The 19,767-nt window shown below is 43.4% G+C and overlaps 1 protein-coding gene across 2 annotated transcripts in view; it reads right to left on the reverse strand.

Annotated features, from left to right (window-relative positions):
• The window catches only part of LOC137427240 (gap junction beta-2 protein-like), a 57,872-nt gene extending 39,145 nt beyond the window's left edge, over positions 1–18,727 (reverse strand). The window contains exons 1-3 of one of the 2 annotated variants that reach the window (XM_068116574.2): positions 18,603–18,727; positions 10,418–10,565; positions 2,398–2,511 (exon numbers count right to left, since the gene is read on the reverse strand). In XM_068116574.2, the coding sequence (XP_067972675.1) occupies positions 2,398–2,511; positions 10,418–10,543 (240 nt within the window). In that variant the 5' untranslated portion in view covers positions 10,544–10,565; positions 18,603–18,727. Of the gene's footprint in view, positions 1–2,397; positions 2,512–10,417; positions 10,566–18,572 lie in introns of both variants that reach the window. The other variant, XM_068116575.2, reaches the window with a different exon arrangement.
• Between the last annotated feature and the right edge of the window lie 1,040 nt (positions 18,728–19,767).

Consider the following 19,767-nt stretch of genomic DNA (forward strand, 5'->3'; position numbering starts at 1 on the left):
TTTTCAAAAACTGCCTATTTAAATTGTATATTTCTCCTATTTTTTGTTCAAAAACTGGCTATTTAAAATGTATATTTCTCTTATTTTTTTTTCAAAAACTGGCTATTTCAAATGTATATTTCTCCTATTTTTTGTTCAAAAACTGGCTATTTAAAATGTATATTTCTCCTATTTTTTGTTCAAAAACTGCCTTTTTAAAATGTATATTTCTCCTATTTTTTGTTCAAAAACTGCCTGTTTAAAATGTATATTCCTCCTATTTTTTGTTCCAAAACTGCCTATTTAAAATGTATATTCCTCCTATTTTTTGTTCAAAAACTGCCTATTTAAAATGTATATTTCTCCTATTTTTTGTTCAAAAACTGCCTATTTAAAATGTATATTTCTCCTATTTTTTGTTCAAAAACTGCCTAATTAAAATGTATATTTCTCCTATTTTTTGTTCAAAAACTGCCTATTTAAAATGTATATTCGTCCTTTTTTTGTACAAAAACTGGCTATTTAAAATGTATATTTCTCCAATTTTTTGTTCAAAAACTGCCTTTTGAAAATGTATATTCCTCCTATTTTTTGTTCAAAAACTGCCTATTTAAATTGTATATTTCTCCTATTTTTTGTTCAAAAACTGCCTATTTAAAATGTATGTTCCTCCTATTTTTTGTTCAAAAACTGTCTGTTTAAAATGTATATTCCTCCTATTTTTTGTTCAAAAACTGCCTATTTAAATTGTATATTTCTCCTATTTTTTGTTCAAAAACTGCCTATTTAAAATGTATGTTCCTCCTATTTTTTGTTCAAAAACTGCCTGTTTAAAATGTATATTTCTCCTATTTTTTGTTCAAAAACTGCCTATTTAAAATGTATATTTCTCCTATTTTTTGTTCAAAAACTGCCTATTTAAAATGTATATTTCTCCGACTTTTTGTTCAAAAACTGGCTATTTAAAATGTATATTTCTCCTATTTTTTTTTCAAAAACTGCCTGTTTAAAAGGTATATTTCTCCTATTTTTTGTTCAAAAACTGCCTATTTAAAATGTATATTTCTCCTATTTTTTGTTCAAAAACTGCCTATTTAAAATGCATATTTCTCCTATTTTTTGTTCAAAAACTGCCTATTTAAAATGTATATTTCTCCAATTTTTTTTTCAAAAACTGCCTATTTAAATATTATATTTCTCCTATTTTTTGTTCAAAAACTGGCTATTTAAAATGTATATTTCTCTTATTTTTTTTTCAAAAACTGGCTATTTCAAATGTATATTTCTCCTATTTTTTGTTCAAAAACTGGCTTTTTAAAATGTATATTTCTCCTATTTTTTGTTCAAAAACTGGCTATTTAAAATGTATATTTCTCCTATTTTTTGTTCAAAAACTGCCTGTTTAAAATGTATATTCCTCCTATTTTTTGTTCCAAAACTGCCTATTTAAAATGTATATTCCTCCTATTTTTTGTTCAAAAACTGCCTATTTAAAATGTATATTTCTCCTATTTTTTGTTCAAAAACTGCCTAATTAAAATGTATATTTCTCCTATTTTTTGTTCAAAAACTGCCTATTTAAAATGTATATTCCTCCTTTTTTTGTACAAAAACTGGCTATTTAAAATGTATATTTCTCCAATTTTTTGTTCAAAAACTGCCTATTTAAAATGTATATTTCTCCAATTTTTTGTTCAAAAACTGCCTATTGAAAATGTATATTCCTCCTATTTTTTGTTCAAAAACTGCCTATTTAAATTGTATATTTCTCCTATTTTTTGTTCAAAAACTGCCTATTTAAAATGTATGTTCCTCCTATTTTTTGTTCAAAAACTGCCTGTTTAAAATGTATATTCCTCCTATTTTTAGTTCAAAAACTGCCTATTTAAATTGTATATTTCTCCTATTTTTTGTTCAAAAACTGCCTATTTAAAATGTATGTTCCTCCTATTTTTTGTTCAAAAACTGCCTGTTTAAAATATATATTTCTCCTATTTTTTGTTCAAAAACTGCCTATTTAAAATGTATATTTCTCCTATTTTTTGTTCAAAAACTGCCTATTTAAAATGTATATTTCTCCTACTTTTTGTTCAAAAACTGCCTATTTAAAATGTATGTTTCTCCAATTTTTTTTTCAAAAACTGCCTATTTAAAATGTATATTTCTCCTATTTTTTTTTCAAAAACTGCCTGTTTAAAATGTATATTTCTCCTATTTTTTGTTCAAAAACTCACTATTTAAAATGTATATTTCTCCTATTTTTTGTTCAAAAGCTCACTATTTAAAATACATTTTCCATATGCAGAAAAATAGGGGAAGATATATTTCGGCATGTTTTTAAAATCTTTTTTTTCCCTGTTTTTCCATATTTTTTGACTAAGGTAGTTAGGTTGTGTATAGGTTGGCGATTAAAAGTACCTGTAATGCCCAGAAGCGGACATGTGACAATGGGAAGAAATAGTTGTAGCAAATGGATTCACATCCAGGCTGTTCCGTGTTGCACTCAAACTCATTCTGCTCATCTGACCACACCTGCACAACCAACACAGAAATGATAATGCATTGTTACTCATTTCCTTATGAATTCACAAAGAGCAATGCGTTAATATCTCCAATTCCTTAATGGACCAAGTCTTTAATGCCATATTCTGTGTCTGCGGGAAAACCATGAAGAATCATTTCATCATATTCTATGTTTAATAAAAAGGATGCCATCAGCTTTGGTCACGTCTAATCATTAATTTCTGGAGACAAGTTGCATACCCATTAGAATTTTCCAATGGGACACCGTTTCCCATAATGCTCCTCAATAGCTCCTGGTTGGTGTATAAGGTTTCTGTGTGCAGTGCTATGGACAATTCAACTGGAGTCCTGGATAGGTGTCGGTGTTTGTTGATGCTGTGGAAGAAAAGCCTTGGTGAATCATCAGCATCTCTTGCTGTGACACATGTGATCTGGATCTGCTGCTTGCCTACATTCTATTGGCTCTGGTGAGTCTTCACACAACTTTTGCCTATTATTAGCCCCCATTGGACTTAGTCCCAAACGGTGGCTTATGGATTTGTCTCGTCCGTCCGTGCGTCCGCATGTCCGCAACCATATGTCGGAGATGTATAGACCGATTTTGTTCATAATTGGCACAAAGACAATACATGACGGTGTACAAACGCACATCATTTTGTTTCGCGATGCAATTAAAGATGGCCGACTGGCGGCCATTTTAGTTGTAAAAAAAAAACCCGATATTGACCACGTCCTCAAGCATTTCTCAGACATGCATTTACCGGTCTTGTTCAAATTTGGCGAAACAGACAACGAATGATGGGTTACATGTTCTCGTCTTTTGTTTTCGAGATCAGATCGAAGATGGCCGACTGGCGACCATTTTGTTACACGTGTCCCCGATTTTGTTCAAACTTGGCACAAAGACAACACATGAGGATACAGAAGATTTTGTTATATATTTGCAGAAGACATATATGCAGAAGATTTTATTTTGTCATCCGACCAAAGATGGCCTTTAACTACGTACAGTAAAATTACTAAAACCACGGCGGGGGCTATGACATTTTATGTCTTTTTCTTCTTGTTCTTTCATCTTTCAATCTGAATATAACCCTCTGATCATCATCTCAGAGTCAATGTCCATATATTTATTTAGTGTGTATTATATTCCTTCACTCATTCCACATATCTATTTAGTGTGTATTATATTCCTTCACTCATTCCACATATATATTTAGTGTGTTTACTACCCCTTCACTCATTCCTCTATCTATTTATTACGTTTTCTACTCGTTTATTTCATTCCTCTTATCTATTTAGTATGTTTTCTACCCCTTCACTCATTCCTCTTATGTATTTAGTATGTTTTCTACCTCTTCACTCATTCCTCCTATGTATTTAGTATGTTTTCTACCCCTTCACTCATTCCTCCTATGTATTTAGTATGTTTTCTACCCCTTCACTCATTCCTCTTATGTATTTAGTATGTTTTCTACCTCTTCACTCATTCCTCCTATGTATTTAGTATGTTTTCTACCCCTTCACTCATTCCTCTTATGTATTTAGTATGTTTTCTACCTCTTCACTCATGCCTCTTATGTATTTAGTATGTTTTCTACCTCTTCACTCATTCCTCCTATGTATTTAGTATGTTTTCTACCCCTTCACTCATTCCTCTTATGTATTTAGTATGTTTTCTACCCCTTCACTCATTCCTCTATCTATTTAGTATGTTTACTACCCCTTCACTCATTCCTCTTATGTATTTAGTATGTTTTCTAGTCCTTCACTCATTCCTCCTATGTATTTAGTATGTTTTATACTCCTTCACTCATTCCTCTTATGTATTTAGTATGTTTTCTACCTCTTCACTCATGCCTCTTATGTATTTAGTATGTTTTCTACCTCTTCACTCATGCCTCTTATGTATTTAGTATGTTTTCTACCCCTTCACTCATTCCTATATCTATTTAGTATGTTTTCTACCCCTTCACTCATTCCTCTATCTATTTAGTATGCTTTCTACCTCTTCACTCATTCCTCCTATGTATTTAGTATGTTTTCTACCCCTTCACTCATTCCTCTTATGTATTTAGTATGTTTTCTACCTCTTCACTCATGCCTCTTATGTATTTAGTATGTTTTCTACCCCTTCACTCATTCCTCTATCTATTTAGTATGTTTTCTACCCCTTCACTCATTCCTCTATCTATTTAGTATGCTTTCTACATCTTCACTCATTCCTCCTATGTATTTAGTATGTTTTCTACCCCTTCACTCATTCCTCTTATGTATTTAGTATGTTTTCTAGTCCTTCACTCATTCCTCTATCTATTTAGTATGTTTTATACTCCTTCACTCATTCCTCTTATGTATTTAGTATGTTTTATACTCCATCACTCATTCCTCTTATGTATTTAGTATGTTTTATACTCCTTCACTCATTCCTCTTATGTATTTAGTATGTTTTCTACCCCTTCACTCATTCCTCTTATGTATTTAGTATGTTTTCTCGTCCTTCACTCATTCCTCTTATGTATTTAGTATGTTTTCTAGTCCTTCACTCACTCCTCTATCTATTTCGCTTGATCGTGATCCTCGTTTAGAATCGATACGTGTGGTACCAGAGTAGATGAATCCTGACAAACAATATAGATCTGTCGCAGATCACATTATCCAATTGTTAGTGGCTTGAAATATCTCCCAAGAGTGAAATTAATCATTCCTTGAGCAGTCCTAAAGCAATCTGTATGACAGACGGGACAGGTATTGTCGTGAAAATCAAGCGCAGACACGACTTTCCTCAGTGTAGGCTTTAATATCATTTAGATCGATAATATCTCCTGTAACAATACATGCAACAATAGGCATTAAATCAGAGCATTTCAAGCACAGCAAAGGTAGCTTCGATATAACAATGGTTCGCGCAGCGCAGCCTTTGGGGCGTACATACCATTCAACTACTGGATAATGTCACAGTGAGTCCCGCCGGAGTGTCCGCACGCCCCGAGTGTCCCGGGTCTTATAGACGGCCCCCCTTTTTCGTGGCGAGCATCCCTGGGTTCACCTTGGTATAATTTCACTACATTCTCCCCGTCGTTAAAACAAGACTACCGCTCGGCAGTTCGCAGGCAAGCATCAGCAATAAATGAAAGGGTCACGTCAATCCACGTCAGTCAGTCCACCCGTAGCGGTCGGGCTGGCGAACCTCCCTGCCAGTTCGTGTTCGGAATCTACCGGGCACGGCGTCCCCAAGCCCGGAGTCCCCCGCGTCGGAATAGCCGCCGGAGGTCGGAGTCGGAGGGGGCGCCCCTGCGCCTTCGGGCACGGGAGCGGGGGACGACGGGAGTAACAGTGGTAGTTCCATAGGGGAAGCTTCGATAGAGTCCATAGACTCGTAGACGGGTTCGTCGATATCCCTGTCGTCGTCCCCACATGGGGCGAGATGGCGAACGGAGACAGTAGACTCGCGGCCATCCGCCGTTAACACGCGGGCATGCTCGGGATTAGCCTGGAGGACCTGCACCTTGTCAACAAGGGGGTCGTACTTGCTAGTGCGAACCGCTCGTTTGAGATAGGCGGGCCCCGGTTCAGCGAGCCAGCTGGGTAAAGACTGGATACTGCCGGAGCTTCTAGGGTGGTGGAACAGTCGTTCGTGAGGAGTCTGGTTGGTGGCAGTACATAGGAGAGCCCGGATCGAGTTTAGAGCGGCAGGCAGCGACCACGCCCATTTATCGAGGCCTCGGCCGAGGGTCCGAAGGCTTAGCATGACGGCCCGCCATATAATCCCATTAAAGCGTTCGATCTGTCCGTTAGCTTGGGGCCGGTACGGGGTGGTGTAGCTCGAAGCGACATTATTTTGGAGCAAGTAGCCCCTCACTTCCTGGGACAGGAACACCGCACCCCGATCGGTATGCACGTAGGCCGGATAACCGAACATAGAAAACAAATTCTGAAGGCACCGAATAACCGTGGCAGCCGACATATCCCCGCACGTGTAAGCAAAGGGGAATCGGGAATACTCATCGACGATAGTGAGCAGATAGCGAGAGTTGCTCGACATTGGCAGCGGCCCTTTGAAGTCCATCGCCAAGCGCTCCCACGGTCTAGTAGCCCTAACGAGTGTCCCCAGGGGAGGGCTATAAAAACGCGGTTTGAGTTCCGCACAGACCGCGCAATCACGGCAGATGCGGCGGATGTCCTCCATCGAGTACGGCAGATTGCCCGCGCGCACAAAATGCGCGAAGCGCGTCACCCCGGGATGACACATAGTGCTGTGCAAAGTGCGCAGCCCCTCCAAAGTTACGACCCCCGCGCAAGTGGCCGGCCTCGATAAGGCGTCAGCGACCAGGTTATCCTTCCCCGGGCGGTATTTGATGGTGTAGCAGAAGTCGGCGAGTTCGATACGCCAGCGGGTGATTTTCTCATTCTTAATGCGCTGAGCATGTAAGGTGTCGTACATAAACGCAACACTCTGTTGGTCCGTGATAATTTGGAAACTCCGCCCAAGCAGATACGGCCGCCATCGCCGAATAGATTCGACGATCGCGTACGCTTCCTTTTCGACTTACGAATGCCTCCGCTCGGCGGAGGTGAGAGTCCGCGAGAAGAAAGCCACAGGGCGGCCTCCTTGGGAGAGGGTCGCCGCTATCGCATGGTCCGAGGCATCACTCTCCAAAACGAAAGAGGCACTCTCGTCAATCGTTGCGACAGCGGCGCCAGCAATGTCGACTTTAAGGCCCTCGAAGGCCGCCAGGGCGGCCGGGCCCATGGGGAAAGTGTCGCAGGCCACGAGGGGGCGGAGCTTAGCAGAGAAATTTTGCACCCACTTCGAGTAGTGGGCGAACAGCCCTAGAGCGCGTTTCAGCGAAGCCCGATCGCTAGGCGGAGCCATATCGAGCAAAGGGCGCAGACGCTCCTTATCTGGAGAGACGGAGCCATGGGTCACGGTGTACCCCAGAAGGTCTACCGTGCGTAGAGAGTATTGACACTTCGCCTCATTCATGGTTAAGCGATATTTCCACGCAACCTCGAGGAAGCGTTTTAGATTAGCGTCGTGATGCGCCTGGTCGTACCCACACACCGTAAGATTGTCCAGATAGACAAAGACATCCGTCAAATGCTCCTTCGCAACGAGGTCATCCATAGCTCTCTGAAAACAAGCGACGCCGTTCGTTACCCCAAAAGGAAGTCTCGTGAACTGGTACAACCGCTGACCCGATTCAAAGGCCGTAAAGACGCGATCAGCCCTAGAGATGGGGACTTGATGATACGCACTACGTAGATCGAGAGTGCTATAAACGGAATACAGGGCCACCTGGCGTACCAGGGCGTCCATCCCCGGTAATGGGTAGGCATCCAGCTGTGTAAAGCGATTAATCGTTTGCGAATAGTCGATTACCATTCGCCTGCGGTGAGCCTCACTCCGCACCACTAAGACTTGGGCCCTCCACGGAGACCTACTGTGTTCTATGATACCGTCCTTCAAGAGCAGGGCCGTTTCTTCCGCAATGAATTGCGCGTCCGCGCGAGAGTAGCGCCGCGATTTGATGGCCACAGGGGTACAATCAGTGGTCAGGTTGGGGAACAGTGAGAGTGGCTCCATGTCCATTTGAGCGAGGGCACACACAGCGAGCGTGTCCGGCCCTCCGAAGTCCATCTCTAAACGACCATGCCGCTTAAGGAAATCAAGTCCTAACAGAACGTCAGCGCATAAGGCCGGTAATACCATGAGATACACGTCCGGGAACGTGCGTCCATTTATCACAAGTTTCAATCGACACGCCCCTTTTGTGCTCAACCGAAGTCCCTGAGATGCCATGAAGATCCGGCGGGTCGTCCCGAGAACCGGCCACCCATGTTGTCGCACGAGACGCTGATCAATAAAACTATCCGTGGATCCCGTATCAATTAAAGCTTGCGCAACAACGCCCGCGACCGTGAGCGGAATGAAGGCCTGCGCTAGGCCGGCAGACCCGGCAGGTATAGTTCCGGCCGGGCGAGAAGATCGCGCCTCGCGGGTGGATCCCACGCCGGCTGCAATCCTTCGGGCCTCAGCAGGAGCATTGAAGTCAGTTGGCTCTTCGGTAGTTTCATTTGCCAGAGTGGGTGTGGAGTAGTCGTGAGAGAAGCCTCCAGACGGCGCTCGAGCCACGGGAGAAAGTTCACTGCCATCTGCAGAGTCATATGCCAAAGCGGGTGCATGTAATTCGCAAGAGCTACCGCCAGATGGCGCTCGAGCCACGTGAGAAAGAATTCTGCCATCTGCAGAGTCATATGCCAAAGCGGGTGCATGTAATTCGCAAGAGCTACCGCCAGATGGCGCTCGAGCCACGTGAGAAAGAATTCTGCCATCAGCAGCTGGACATGCCAGAAGGGAAGCATGTAATTCGCAAAAGCTGTCATCAGATGGCGCTCGAGTCACGTGCTGCGTTTGCCGCACCTCGAGAGGCAATTCCAAAGTGGGCGCATGTCGCTTGTTTGAAGGAGGCGTTTGCAAGCCAGTCAAGGTTAGATGCTTTGTGACCGGTCGCGTTTGCGCCATTTGTTTCGGCGGCCCGACGTATCTCACCAAGGTCGGGCGAGAAGCCAGAGGCCCGCGAGGAGGAGAGCGGCTCATCAAAGCTGTGCAAGGCGCCCCGTCCGGTGCTCGATCCATTGGTTCAGCGATGAGCACATTCAAGGTCGCTCGGGAATGCGTGCCCCGGGCGGCCTTTCTGCAGACTTTTGCAAAATGGCCTTTAGTGGAGCAGAGGTGACAGGTCGCCTCTCGGGCCGGGCATTCAGTCCGGGGATGCTGCCGATTGCCACAAAAATAACATTTTGCATACCGGGCAAGCCGTGGCCGGGCAGCGGCAGCTGCAGTGAGGCCGGATGCGGAGTCCGCTTCCGGAGCACCCAGGGACTCGGCCGTCGTGGTGGTTGGGTCCTCCTCCGTATCCTCGGCGATGGCCCTCTCGGGTCGCGCGAGTTGCGAGGTCCCCGCCACGACTCGTGGGTTATCATAGGCGGTCAATTGTTGTCGAGCATCTGCATAAACGCGCGCCAGCCGTAGTGCCTCTGTAAATGTCAGCTCCGCGACCTCCAAGAGACGCAGCCGCAAGACTCCAGAACTAATTCCGGATATGAATGCATCTCGGAGCAAATCGTCTTGAACTTGCTCATGAGTCCGGACGTCCTGCACACAATCTGCCAATAAATAGCGCAACTCCTGCGCATAGCGATCGATCGATTCAGACGGTTGCTGCCGTCGCTGAGAGAGTTGATGCCGGCCGTGCACAGCGCTCCGTTTCTTTATGTAAAGGCGCTTCAGCTCGGCCAGGGCCGTATCATACGTCACAAATCGAGAAATGGTCTTGTACACAGTGTGATGGACCTTGGACTGTAAGACGGACAGCCGTATCTCAGCGGTTGGCTCCGTCTCGTGAGCAGCGAAGTAGTTCTGCAGCGTGTTGAGCCAGTGAGCAAACTCCGATGCAGATCCTTCAGCCAGAGGGTCGGCACCGAGAATCGGAACCACGATCATCTTGTGGTCAGCCATGGCGAAATAAATGATATTAAATGTCGTGAAAATCAAGCGCAGACACGACTTTCCTCAGTGTAGGCTTTAATATCATTTAGATCGATAATATCTCCTGTAACAATACATGCAACAATAGGCATTAAATCAGAGCATTTCAAGCACAGCAAAGGTAGCTTCGATATAACAATGGTTCGCGCAGCGCAGCCTTTGGGGCGTACATACCATTCAACTACTGGATAATGTCACAGTGAGTCCCGCCGGAGTGTCCGCACGCCCCGAGTGTCCCGGGTCTTATAGACGGCCCCCCTTTTTCGTGGCGAGCATCCCTGGGTTCACCTTGGTATAATTTCACTACAGGTATCATAAGAGAAAAAGGTGTGTGTGGACCTCGTGGTGCATTGCACACAATACCTCCTCGGCAGATACGATGAGCACCATCAAGCGGAAGAGGAAAAGCACAGAGAGCCAAATACGTCCTGCAGGTGTGGAGTAATGATTGACATCCTTCATCAGGTCCTCGAGCATCCCCCAACTCATCTTGATTGGGATACCACTTCACCTGCAGCGACACAGGGATATTTATGAAAAGAAAAGCATTTATAATTCGCATCATGAAGAAGCTCCAAACAACGGAGTGTCACCTGATTGAGGTGTCATGGTGATGTTAACTTCGTGTTTGGGAGCATAAGGACTTCAGAGAGAAGGTGAACACGAAATCATCGACCTGCGTGCGCGGAAAAACAAGTCAAAACAAACAGGTAATAAAATACCTCAATGGCGGCGGATCCCCCATGGTGACGAGAGGCTCACGTTGCTCACCTCAGCCTTTGATTTGCTCTGACGAAAGGTAAGGCCCGAAACGTGAGCTTCTCTTCACTCAACGGCACATCATCATCCGCCATTAAAGGTATTTTATTCCCGATTTGTAAGGACTTCAGGATTTAACCACAAAGGCGATGCCTTGGTCTCATCCAATAAGCTCGAATTTAGTACATAAGCACAACCACAGTGGGTGTTGCATGAAGAGCCATCATCCAATTGGCTCGAATTTAGTACATAAGCACAACCACAGTGGGTGTTCCATGAAGAGCCATCATCCAATAAGCCAGAATTTAGTACATAAGCACAACCACAGTGGATGTTCCATGAAGAGCCATCATCCAATAAGCTCGAATTTAGTACATAAGCACAACCACAGTGGGTGTTGCATGAAGAGCCATCATCCAATTGGCTCGAATTTAGTACATAAGCACAACCACGGTGGGTGTTGCATGAAGAGCCATCATCCAATAAGCTCGAATTTAGAACATAAGCACAACCACAGTGGGTGTTCCATGAAGAGGTCTCATCCAATAAGCTCGAATTTAGTACATAAGAACAACCACAGAGGGTGGTCCATGAAGAGCCATCATCCAATAAGCTCGAATTTAGTACATAAGCACAACCACAGTGGGTGTTGCATGAAGAGTCGTCATCCAATAAGCTCGAATTTAGTACATAAGCACAACCACAGTGGGTGTTGCATGAAGAGTCGTCATCCAATAAGCTCGAATTTAGTACATAAGCACAACCACAGAGGGTGTTCCATGAAGAGGTCTCATCCAATAAGCTCGAATTGAGTACATAAGCACAACCACAGAGGGTGTTCCATGAAGAGCCATCATCCAATAAGCTCGAATTGAGTACATAAGCACAACCACAGAGGGTGTTCCATGAAGAGCCATCATCCAATAAGCTCGAATTTAGTACATAAGCACAACCACAGAGGGTGTTCCATGAAGAGCCATCATCCAATAAGCTCGAATTTAGTACATAAGCACAACCAAAGTGGGTGTTCCATGAAGAGGCATCATCCAATAAGCTCGAATTTAGTACATAAGCACAACCACAGAGGGTGTTCCATGAAGAGGCATCATCCAATAAGCTCGAATTTAGTACATAAGCACAACCACAGTGGGTTTTGCATGAAGAGCCATCATCCAATAAGCTCGAATTTAGTACATAAGCACAACCACAGAGGGTGTTCCATGAAGAGGCATCATCCAATAAGCTCGAATTTAGTACATAAGCACAACCACAGTGGGTGTTGCATGAAGAGCCATCATGCAATAAGCTCGAATTTAGTACATAAGCACAACCACAGTGGGTTTTGCATGAAGAGCCATCATCCAATAAGCTCGAATTTAGTACATAAGCACAACCACAGAGGGTGTTCCATGAAGAGGCATCATCCAATAAGCTCGAATTTAGTACATAAGCACAACCACAGTGGGTGTTGCATGAAGAGCCATCATGCAATAAGCTCGAATTTAGTACATAAGCACAACCACAGAGGTTGTTCCATGAAGAGCCATCATCCAATAAGCTCGAATTTAGTACATAAGCAAAACCACAGAGGGTGTTCCATGAGGAGCCATCATCCAATAAGCCAGAATTTAGTACATAAGCACAACCACAGAGGGTGTTCCATGAAGAGCCATCATCCAATAAGCTCGAATTTAGTACATAAGCACAACCACAGTGGGTGTTCCATGAAGAGCCATCATCCAATAAGCCAGAATTTAGTACATAAGCACAACCACAGAGGGTGTTCCATGAAGAGCCATCATCCAATAAGCTCGAATTTAGTACATAAGCACAACCACAGAGGGTGTTCCATGAAGAGCCATCATCCAATAAGCTCGAATTTAGTACATAAGCACAACCACAGAGGGTGTTCCATGAAGAGCCATCATCCAATAAGCTCGAATTTAGTACATAAGCACAACCACAGAGGGTGTTCCATGAAGAGCCATCATCCAATAAGCTCGAATTTAGAACATAAGCACAACCACAGTGGGTGTTCCATGAAGAGCCATCAACCAATAAGCCAGAATTTAGTACATAAGCACAACCACAGAGGGTGTTCCATGAAGAGCCATCATCCAATAAGCTCGAATTTAGAACATAAGCACAACCACAGAGGGTGTTCCATGAAGAGCCATCATCCAATAAGCTCGAATTTAGTACATAAGCACAACCGCAGAGGGTGTTCCATGAAGAGCCATCATCCAATAAGCTCGAATTTAGTACATAAGCACAACCACAGAGGGTGTTCCATGAAGAGCCATCATCCAATAAGCTCGAATTTAGTACATAAGCACAACCACAGAGGGTGTTCCATGAAGAGCCATCATCCAATAAGCTCGAATTTAGTACATAAGCACAACCACAGTGGGTGTTGCATGAAGAGCCATCATCCAATAAGCTTGAATTTAGTACATAAGCACAACCACAGTGGGTGTTGCATGAAGAGGCACCATCCAATAAGCTTGAATTTAGTACATAAGCACAACCACAGTGGGTGTTGCATGAAGAGTCATCATCCAATAAGCTTGAATTTAGTACATAAGCACAACCACAGTGGGTGTTGCATGAAGAGGCATCATCCAATAAGCTTGAATTTAGAACATAAGCACAACCACAGTGGGTGTTGCATGAAGAGGCATCATCCAATAAGCTTGAATTTAGAACATAAGCACAACCACAGAGGGTGTTCCATGAAGAGGCATCATCCAATAAGCTCGAATTTAGTACATAAGCACAACCACAGTGGGTGTTCCATGAAGAGCCATCATCCAATAAGCTCGAATTTAGTACATAAGCACAACCACAGTGGGTGTTCCATGAAGAGGCATCATCCAATAAGCTCGAATTTAGTACATAAGCACAACCATAGTGGGTGTTCCATGAAGAGCCATCATCCAATAAGCTTGAATTTAGTACATAAGCACAACCACAGTGGGTGTTCCATGAAGAGCCATCATCCAATAAGCTCCAATTTAGAACATAAGCACAACCACAGTGGGTGTTCCATGAAGAGGCACCATCCAATAAGCTTGAATTTAGTACATAAGCACAACCACAGTGGGTGTTCCATGAAGAGGCACCATCCAATAAGCTTGAATTTAGTACATAAGCACAACCACAGTGGGTGTTCCATGAAGAGGCACCATCCAATAAGCTTGAATTTAGTACATAAGCACAACCACAGAGGGTGTTCCATGAAGAGGCATCATCCAATAAGCTCGAATTTAGTACATAAGCACAACCACAGTGGGTGTTGCATGAAGAGCCATCATCCAATAAGCTCGAATTTAGAACATAAGCACAACCACAGAGGGTGTTCCATGAAGAGCCATCATCCAATAAGCTCGAATTTAGTACATAAGCACAACCACAGTGGGTGTTGCATGAAGAGCCATCATCCAATAAGCTCGAATTTAGTACATAAGCACAACCACAGTGGATGTTCCATGAAGAGCCATCATCCAATAAGCTCGAATTTAGTACATAAGCACAACCACAGTGGGTGTTGCATGAAGAGCCATCATCCAATAAGCTCGAATTTAGAACATAAGCACAACCACAGTGGGTGTTCCATGAAGAGCCATCATCCAATAAGCTCGAATTTAGAACATAAGCACAACCACAGTGGGTGTTCCATGAATGCCGTCATCCAATAAGCTCGAATTTAGAACATAAGCACAACCACAGTGGGTGTTCCATGAAGAGCCATCATCCAATAAGCTTGAATTTAGAACATAAGCACAACCACAGAGGGTGTTCCATGAAGAGCCATCATCCAATAAGCTCCAATTTAGAACATAAGCACAACCACAGTGGGTGTTCCATGAAGAGCCATCATCCAATAAGCTTGAATTTAGAACATAAGCACAACCACAGAGGGTGTTCCATGAAGAGCCATCATCCAATAAGCTCCAATTTAGAACATAAGCACAACCACAGTGGGTGTTCCATGAAGAGGCATCATCCAATAAGCTCGAATTTAGAACATAAGCACAACCACAGAGGGTGTTCCATGAAGAGCCATCATACAATAAGCCAGAATTTAGTACATAAGCACAACCACAGTGGGTGTTCCATGAAGAGGCATCATCCAATAAGCCAGAATTTAGTACATAAGCACAACCACAGAGGGTGTTCCATGAAGAGCCATCATCCAATAAGCTCGAATTTAGAACATAAGCACAACCACAGTGGGTGTTCCATGAAGAGGCATCATCCAATAAGTTCGAATTTAGAACATAAGCACAACCACAGAGGGTGTTCCATGAAGAGCCATCATCCAATAAGCCAGAATTTAGTACATAAGCACAACCACAGTGGGTGTTCCATGAAGAGCCATCATCCAATAAGCTTGAATTTAGAACATAAGCACAACCACAGAGGGTGTTCCATGAAGAGCCATCATCCAATAAGCTTGAATTTAGTACATAAGCACAACCACAGTGGGTGTTCCATGAAGAGCCATCATCCAATAAGCTCGAATTTAGAACATAAGCACAACCACAGAGGGTGTTCCATGAAGAGCCATCATCCAATAAGCCAGAATGTAGTACATAAGCACAACCACAGTGGGTGTTCCATGAAGAGGCATCATCCAATAAGCCAGAATTTAGTACATAAGCACAACCACAGAGGGTGTTCCATGAAGAGCCATCATCCAATAAGCTCGAATTTAGAACATAAGCACAACCACAGTGGGTGTTGCATGAAGAGCCATCATCCAATAAGCCAGAATTTAGTACATAAGCACAACCACAGAGGGTGTTCCATGAAGAGCCATCATCCAATAAGCTCGAATTTAGAACATAAGCACAACCACAGAGGGTGTTCCATGAAGAGCCATCATCCAATAAGCCAGAATTTAGGACATAAGCACAACCACAGAGGGTGTTCCATGAAGAGCCATCATCCAATAAGCCAGAATTTAGGACATAAGCACAACCACAGAGGGTGTTCCATGAAGAGCCATCATCCAATAAGCCAGAATTTAGGACATAAGCACAACCACAGTGGGTGTTCCATGAAGAGGTCTCATGCAATAAGCTTGAATTTAGAACATAAGCACAACCACAGAGGGTGTTCCATGAAGAGCCATCATCCAATAAGCTTGAATTTAGTACATAAGCACAACCACAGAGGGTGTTCCATGAAGAGCCATCATCCAATAAGCTTGAATTTAGTACATAAGCACAACCACAGTGGGTGTTCCATGAAGAGCCATCATCCAATAATCTTGAATTTAGTACATAAGCACAACCACAGTGGGTGTTCCATGAAGAGCCATCATCCAATAAGCTCGAATTTAGTACATAAGCACAACCACAGAGGGTGTTCCATGAAGAGCCATCATCCAATAAGCTTGAATTTAGTACATAAGCACAACCACAGAGGGTGGTCCATGAAGAGCCATCATCCAATAAGCTTGAATTTAGGACATAAGCACAACCACAGTGGGTGTTCCATGAAGAGCCATCATCCAATAATCTTGAATTTAGTACATAAGCACAACCACAGAGGGTGGTCCATGAAGAGCCATCATCCAATAAGCTTGAATTTAGTACAAAAGCACAACCACAGAGGGTGGTCCATGAAGAGCCATCATCCAATAAGCTTGAATTTAGTACATAAGCACAACCACAGTGGGTGTTGCATGAAGTGTCATCATCCAATTGGCTCGAATTTAGTACATGAGCACAACCACAGAGGGTGGTCCATGAAGAGCCATCATCCCATAAGCTTGAATTTAGTACATAAGCACAACCACAGTGGGTGTTGCATGAAGTGTCATCATCCAATTGGCTCGAATTTAGTACATAAGCACAACCACAGAGGGTGGTCCATGAAGAGCCATCATCCAATAAGCTTGAATTTAGTACAAAAGCACAACCACAGTGGGTGTTGCATGAAGAGTCATCATCCAATTGGCTCGAATTTAGTACATAAGCACAACCACAGAGGGTGGTCCATGAAGAGCCATCATCCAATAAGCTTGAATTTAGTACATAAGCACAACCACAGTTGGTGTTGCATGAAGAGGCATCATCCAATAAGCTCGAATTTAGTACATAAGCACAACCACAGTTGGTGTTGCATGAAGAGCCATCATCCAATAATCTTGAATTTAGTACATAAGCACAACCACAGTTGGTGTTGCATGAAGAGGCATCATCCAATAAGCTTGAATTTAGTACATAAGCACAACCACAGTGGGTGTTCCATGAAGAGCCATCATCCAATAATCTTGAATTTAGTACATAAGCACAACCACAGTGGGTGTTGCATGAAGTGTTATCATCCAATTGGCTCGAATTTAGTACATAAGCACAACCACAGTTGGTGTTGCATGAAGAGGCATCATCCAATAAGCTCGAATTTAGTACATAAGCACAACCACAGTTGGTGTTGCATGAAGAGCCATCATCCAATAATCTTGAATTTAGTACATAAGCACAACCACAGTTGGTGTTGCATGAAGAGGCATCATCCAATAAGCTTGAATTTAGTACATAAGCACAACCACAGTGGGTGTTGCATGAAGAGCCATCATCCAATAAGCTTGAATTTAGTACATAAGCACAACCACAGTGGGTGTTGCATGAAGAGTCATCATCCAATAATCTTGAATTTAGTACATAAGCACAACCACAGTTGGTGTTGCATGAAGAGCCATCATCCAATAAGCTTGAATTTAGTACATAAGCACAACCACAGTGGGTGTTGCATCAAGAGCCATCATCCAATAAGCCAGAATTTAGTACATAAGCACAACCACAGTGGGTGTTGCATGAAGAGTCATCATCCAATAATCTTGAATTTAGTACATAAGCACAACCACAGTGGGTGTTGCATGAAGAGTCATCATCCAATTGGCTCGAATTTAGTACTCGCTCATGGCCATGTTTGTAACCAAGGTTTAAATCCCATCGACTGTGTTCGTTTGTCCATCGCTTCCTCATGTCATTGGTATTTACATTAAAATGAACAGTGAAGTCTCATATTGTCCCTGTCCTGTTCACGATGAATGTACGACATTCCGACATTCCGTCACCCTTGGACACTGTCGAGAAAACAATGGGAAGTCGGGCACAAGTTGTCCCAACAATCCCACAACTTGTCACGACTAGTCCCAAAAATGTAACATGATTTGTTTATCCTATAACAAGGCAACAAACAAACAAATGGCAATAACTTCTCCCTTTGCACCCACGTCATGAAACCTTGGAATTACAATAGATCTCTCAGCTCTGGATGTTTCCTGTCGGTTGTGCTCAAATTGGTCATCCTATACTCTAAATCCTAACCCTACCCTACCCAAAACCGTCAGTCCTATACTCTAAATCCTAACCCTACCCTACCCAAAACCGTCAGTCCTATACTCTAAATCCTAACCCTACCCTACCCAAAACCGTCAGTCCTATACTCTAAATCCTAACCCTACCCTACCCAAAACCGTCAGTCCTATACTCTAAATCCTAACCCTACCCTACCCAAAACCGTCAGTCCTATACTCTAAATCCTAACCCTACCCTACCCAAAACCGTCAGTCCTATACTCTAAATCCTAACCCTACCCTACCCAAAACCGTCAGTCCTATACTCTAAATCCAAACCCTTCCCTACCCAAAATCGTCGGTCCTATACTCTGAATCCTAACCCTACCCTACCCAAAACCGTCGGTCCTGCAGCCCACACATGCATGTAAACACCCAAGGTCCTACCTCTAGCGAACTCGCGGTCCCAGAACGTACCTTGGTGGGAAACAACGCGATCCTCGCTCAAACCGGTATTCCAAGCCCAGACGAGCAGTCCTCACCTGCGCAGAAAAATCAAACAAATCAAAGCAGGAACAGTTCCTGGGAATGGGATAAGATGGTACGAAGGGCGTGAAAACGGGTTGGGTAGGATATGAGCAGGTTTACAAAAATGAAGGGTGTGGGAAAAATATCCCAGGGCCCATGGTAGTGGTATTCTTAACTATACACAAGGTCAAATAAACCACACTCATGACAGAGTGGAACAATTATACACAGGAGACTTTCATTGACAACTCAGCTGTTAGGAAAAGGGGAAAGATGTGGGATTTTTGGATTCATGTGAACATCATGCAAGGCACATGCAAGGTCCATGCAAGGCACATGCAAGGTACGAAGGGCGTGAAAACGGGTTGGGTAGGATATGAGGAGGTTTACAAAAATGAAGGGTGTGGGAAAAATACCCCAGGGCCAATGGTAGTGGTATTCTTAACTATACACAAGCTCAAATAAACAACCACACTCATGACAGAGTGGAACAATTATACACAGGAGACTTTCATTGACAACTCAGCTGTTAGGAAAAGCGGAAAGATGTGGGATTTTTGGATTCATGTGAACATCATGCAAGGCACATGCAAGGTACGAAGGGCGTGAAAACGGGTTGGGTAGGATATGAGCAGGTTTACAAAAATGAAGGGTGTGGGAAAAATACCCCAGGGCCAATGGTAGTGGTATTCTTAACTATACACAAGCTCAAATAAACAACCACACTCATGACAGAGTGGAACAATTATACACAGGAGACTTTCATTGACAACTCAGCTGTTAGGAAAAGGGGAAGATGTGGGATTTTTGGATTCATGTGAACATTATGCAAGGCACATGCAAGGTCCATGCAAGGCACATGCAAGGTCCATGCAAGGCACACGCAAGGCACATGCAAGGTCCATGCAAGGCACATGCAAGGTGCATGCAAGGCACATGCAAGGTCCATGCAAGGCACATGCAAGGCACATGCAAGGTCCATGCAAGGCACATGCAAGGCACATGCAAGGTCCATGTAAGGCACATGCAAAGTCCATGCAAGGCACATGCAAGGTCTATGCAAGGCACATGCAAGGCACATGCAAGGTGCATGCAAGGCACATACAAGGTCCAT

The sequence above is a fragment of the Myxine glutinosa genome, chromosome 5 (assembly GCF_964187855.1).
Source record: "Myxine glutinosa chromosome 5, kmMyxGlut1.1, whole genome shotgun sequence".
Classification (NCBI taxonomy): Eukaryota; Metazoa; Chordata; class Myxini; order Myxiniformes; family Myxinidae; genus Myxine; species Myxine glutinosa.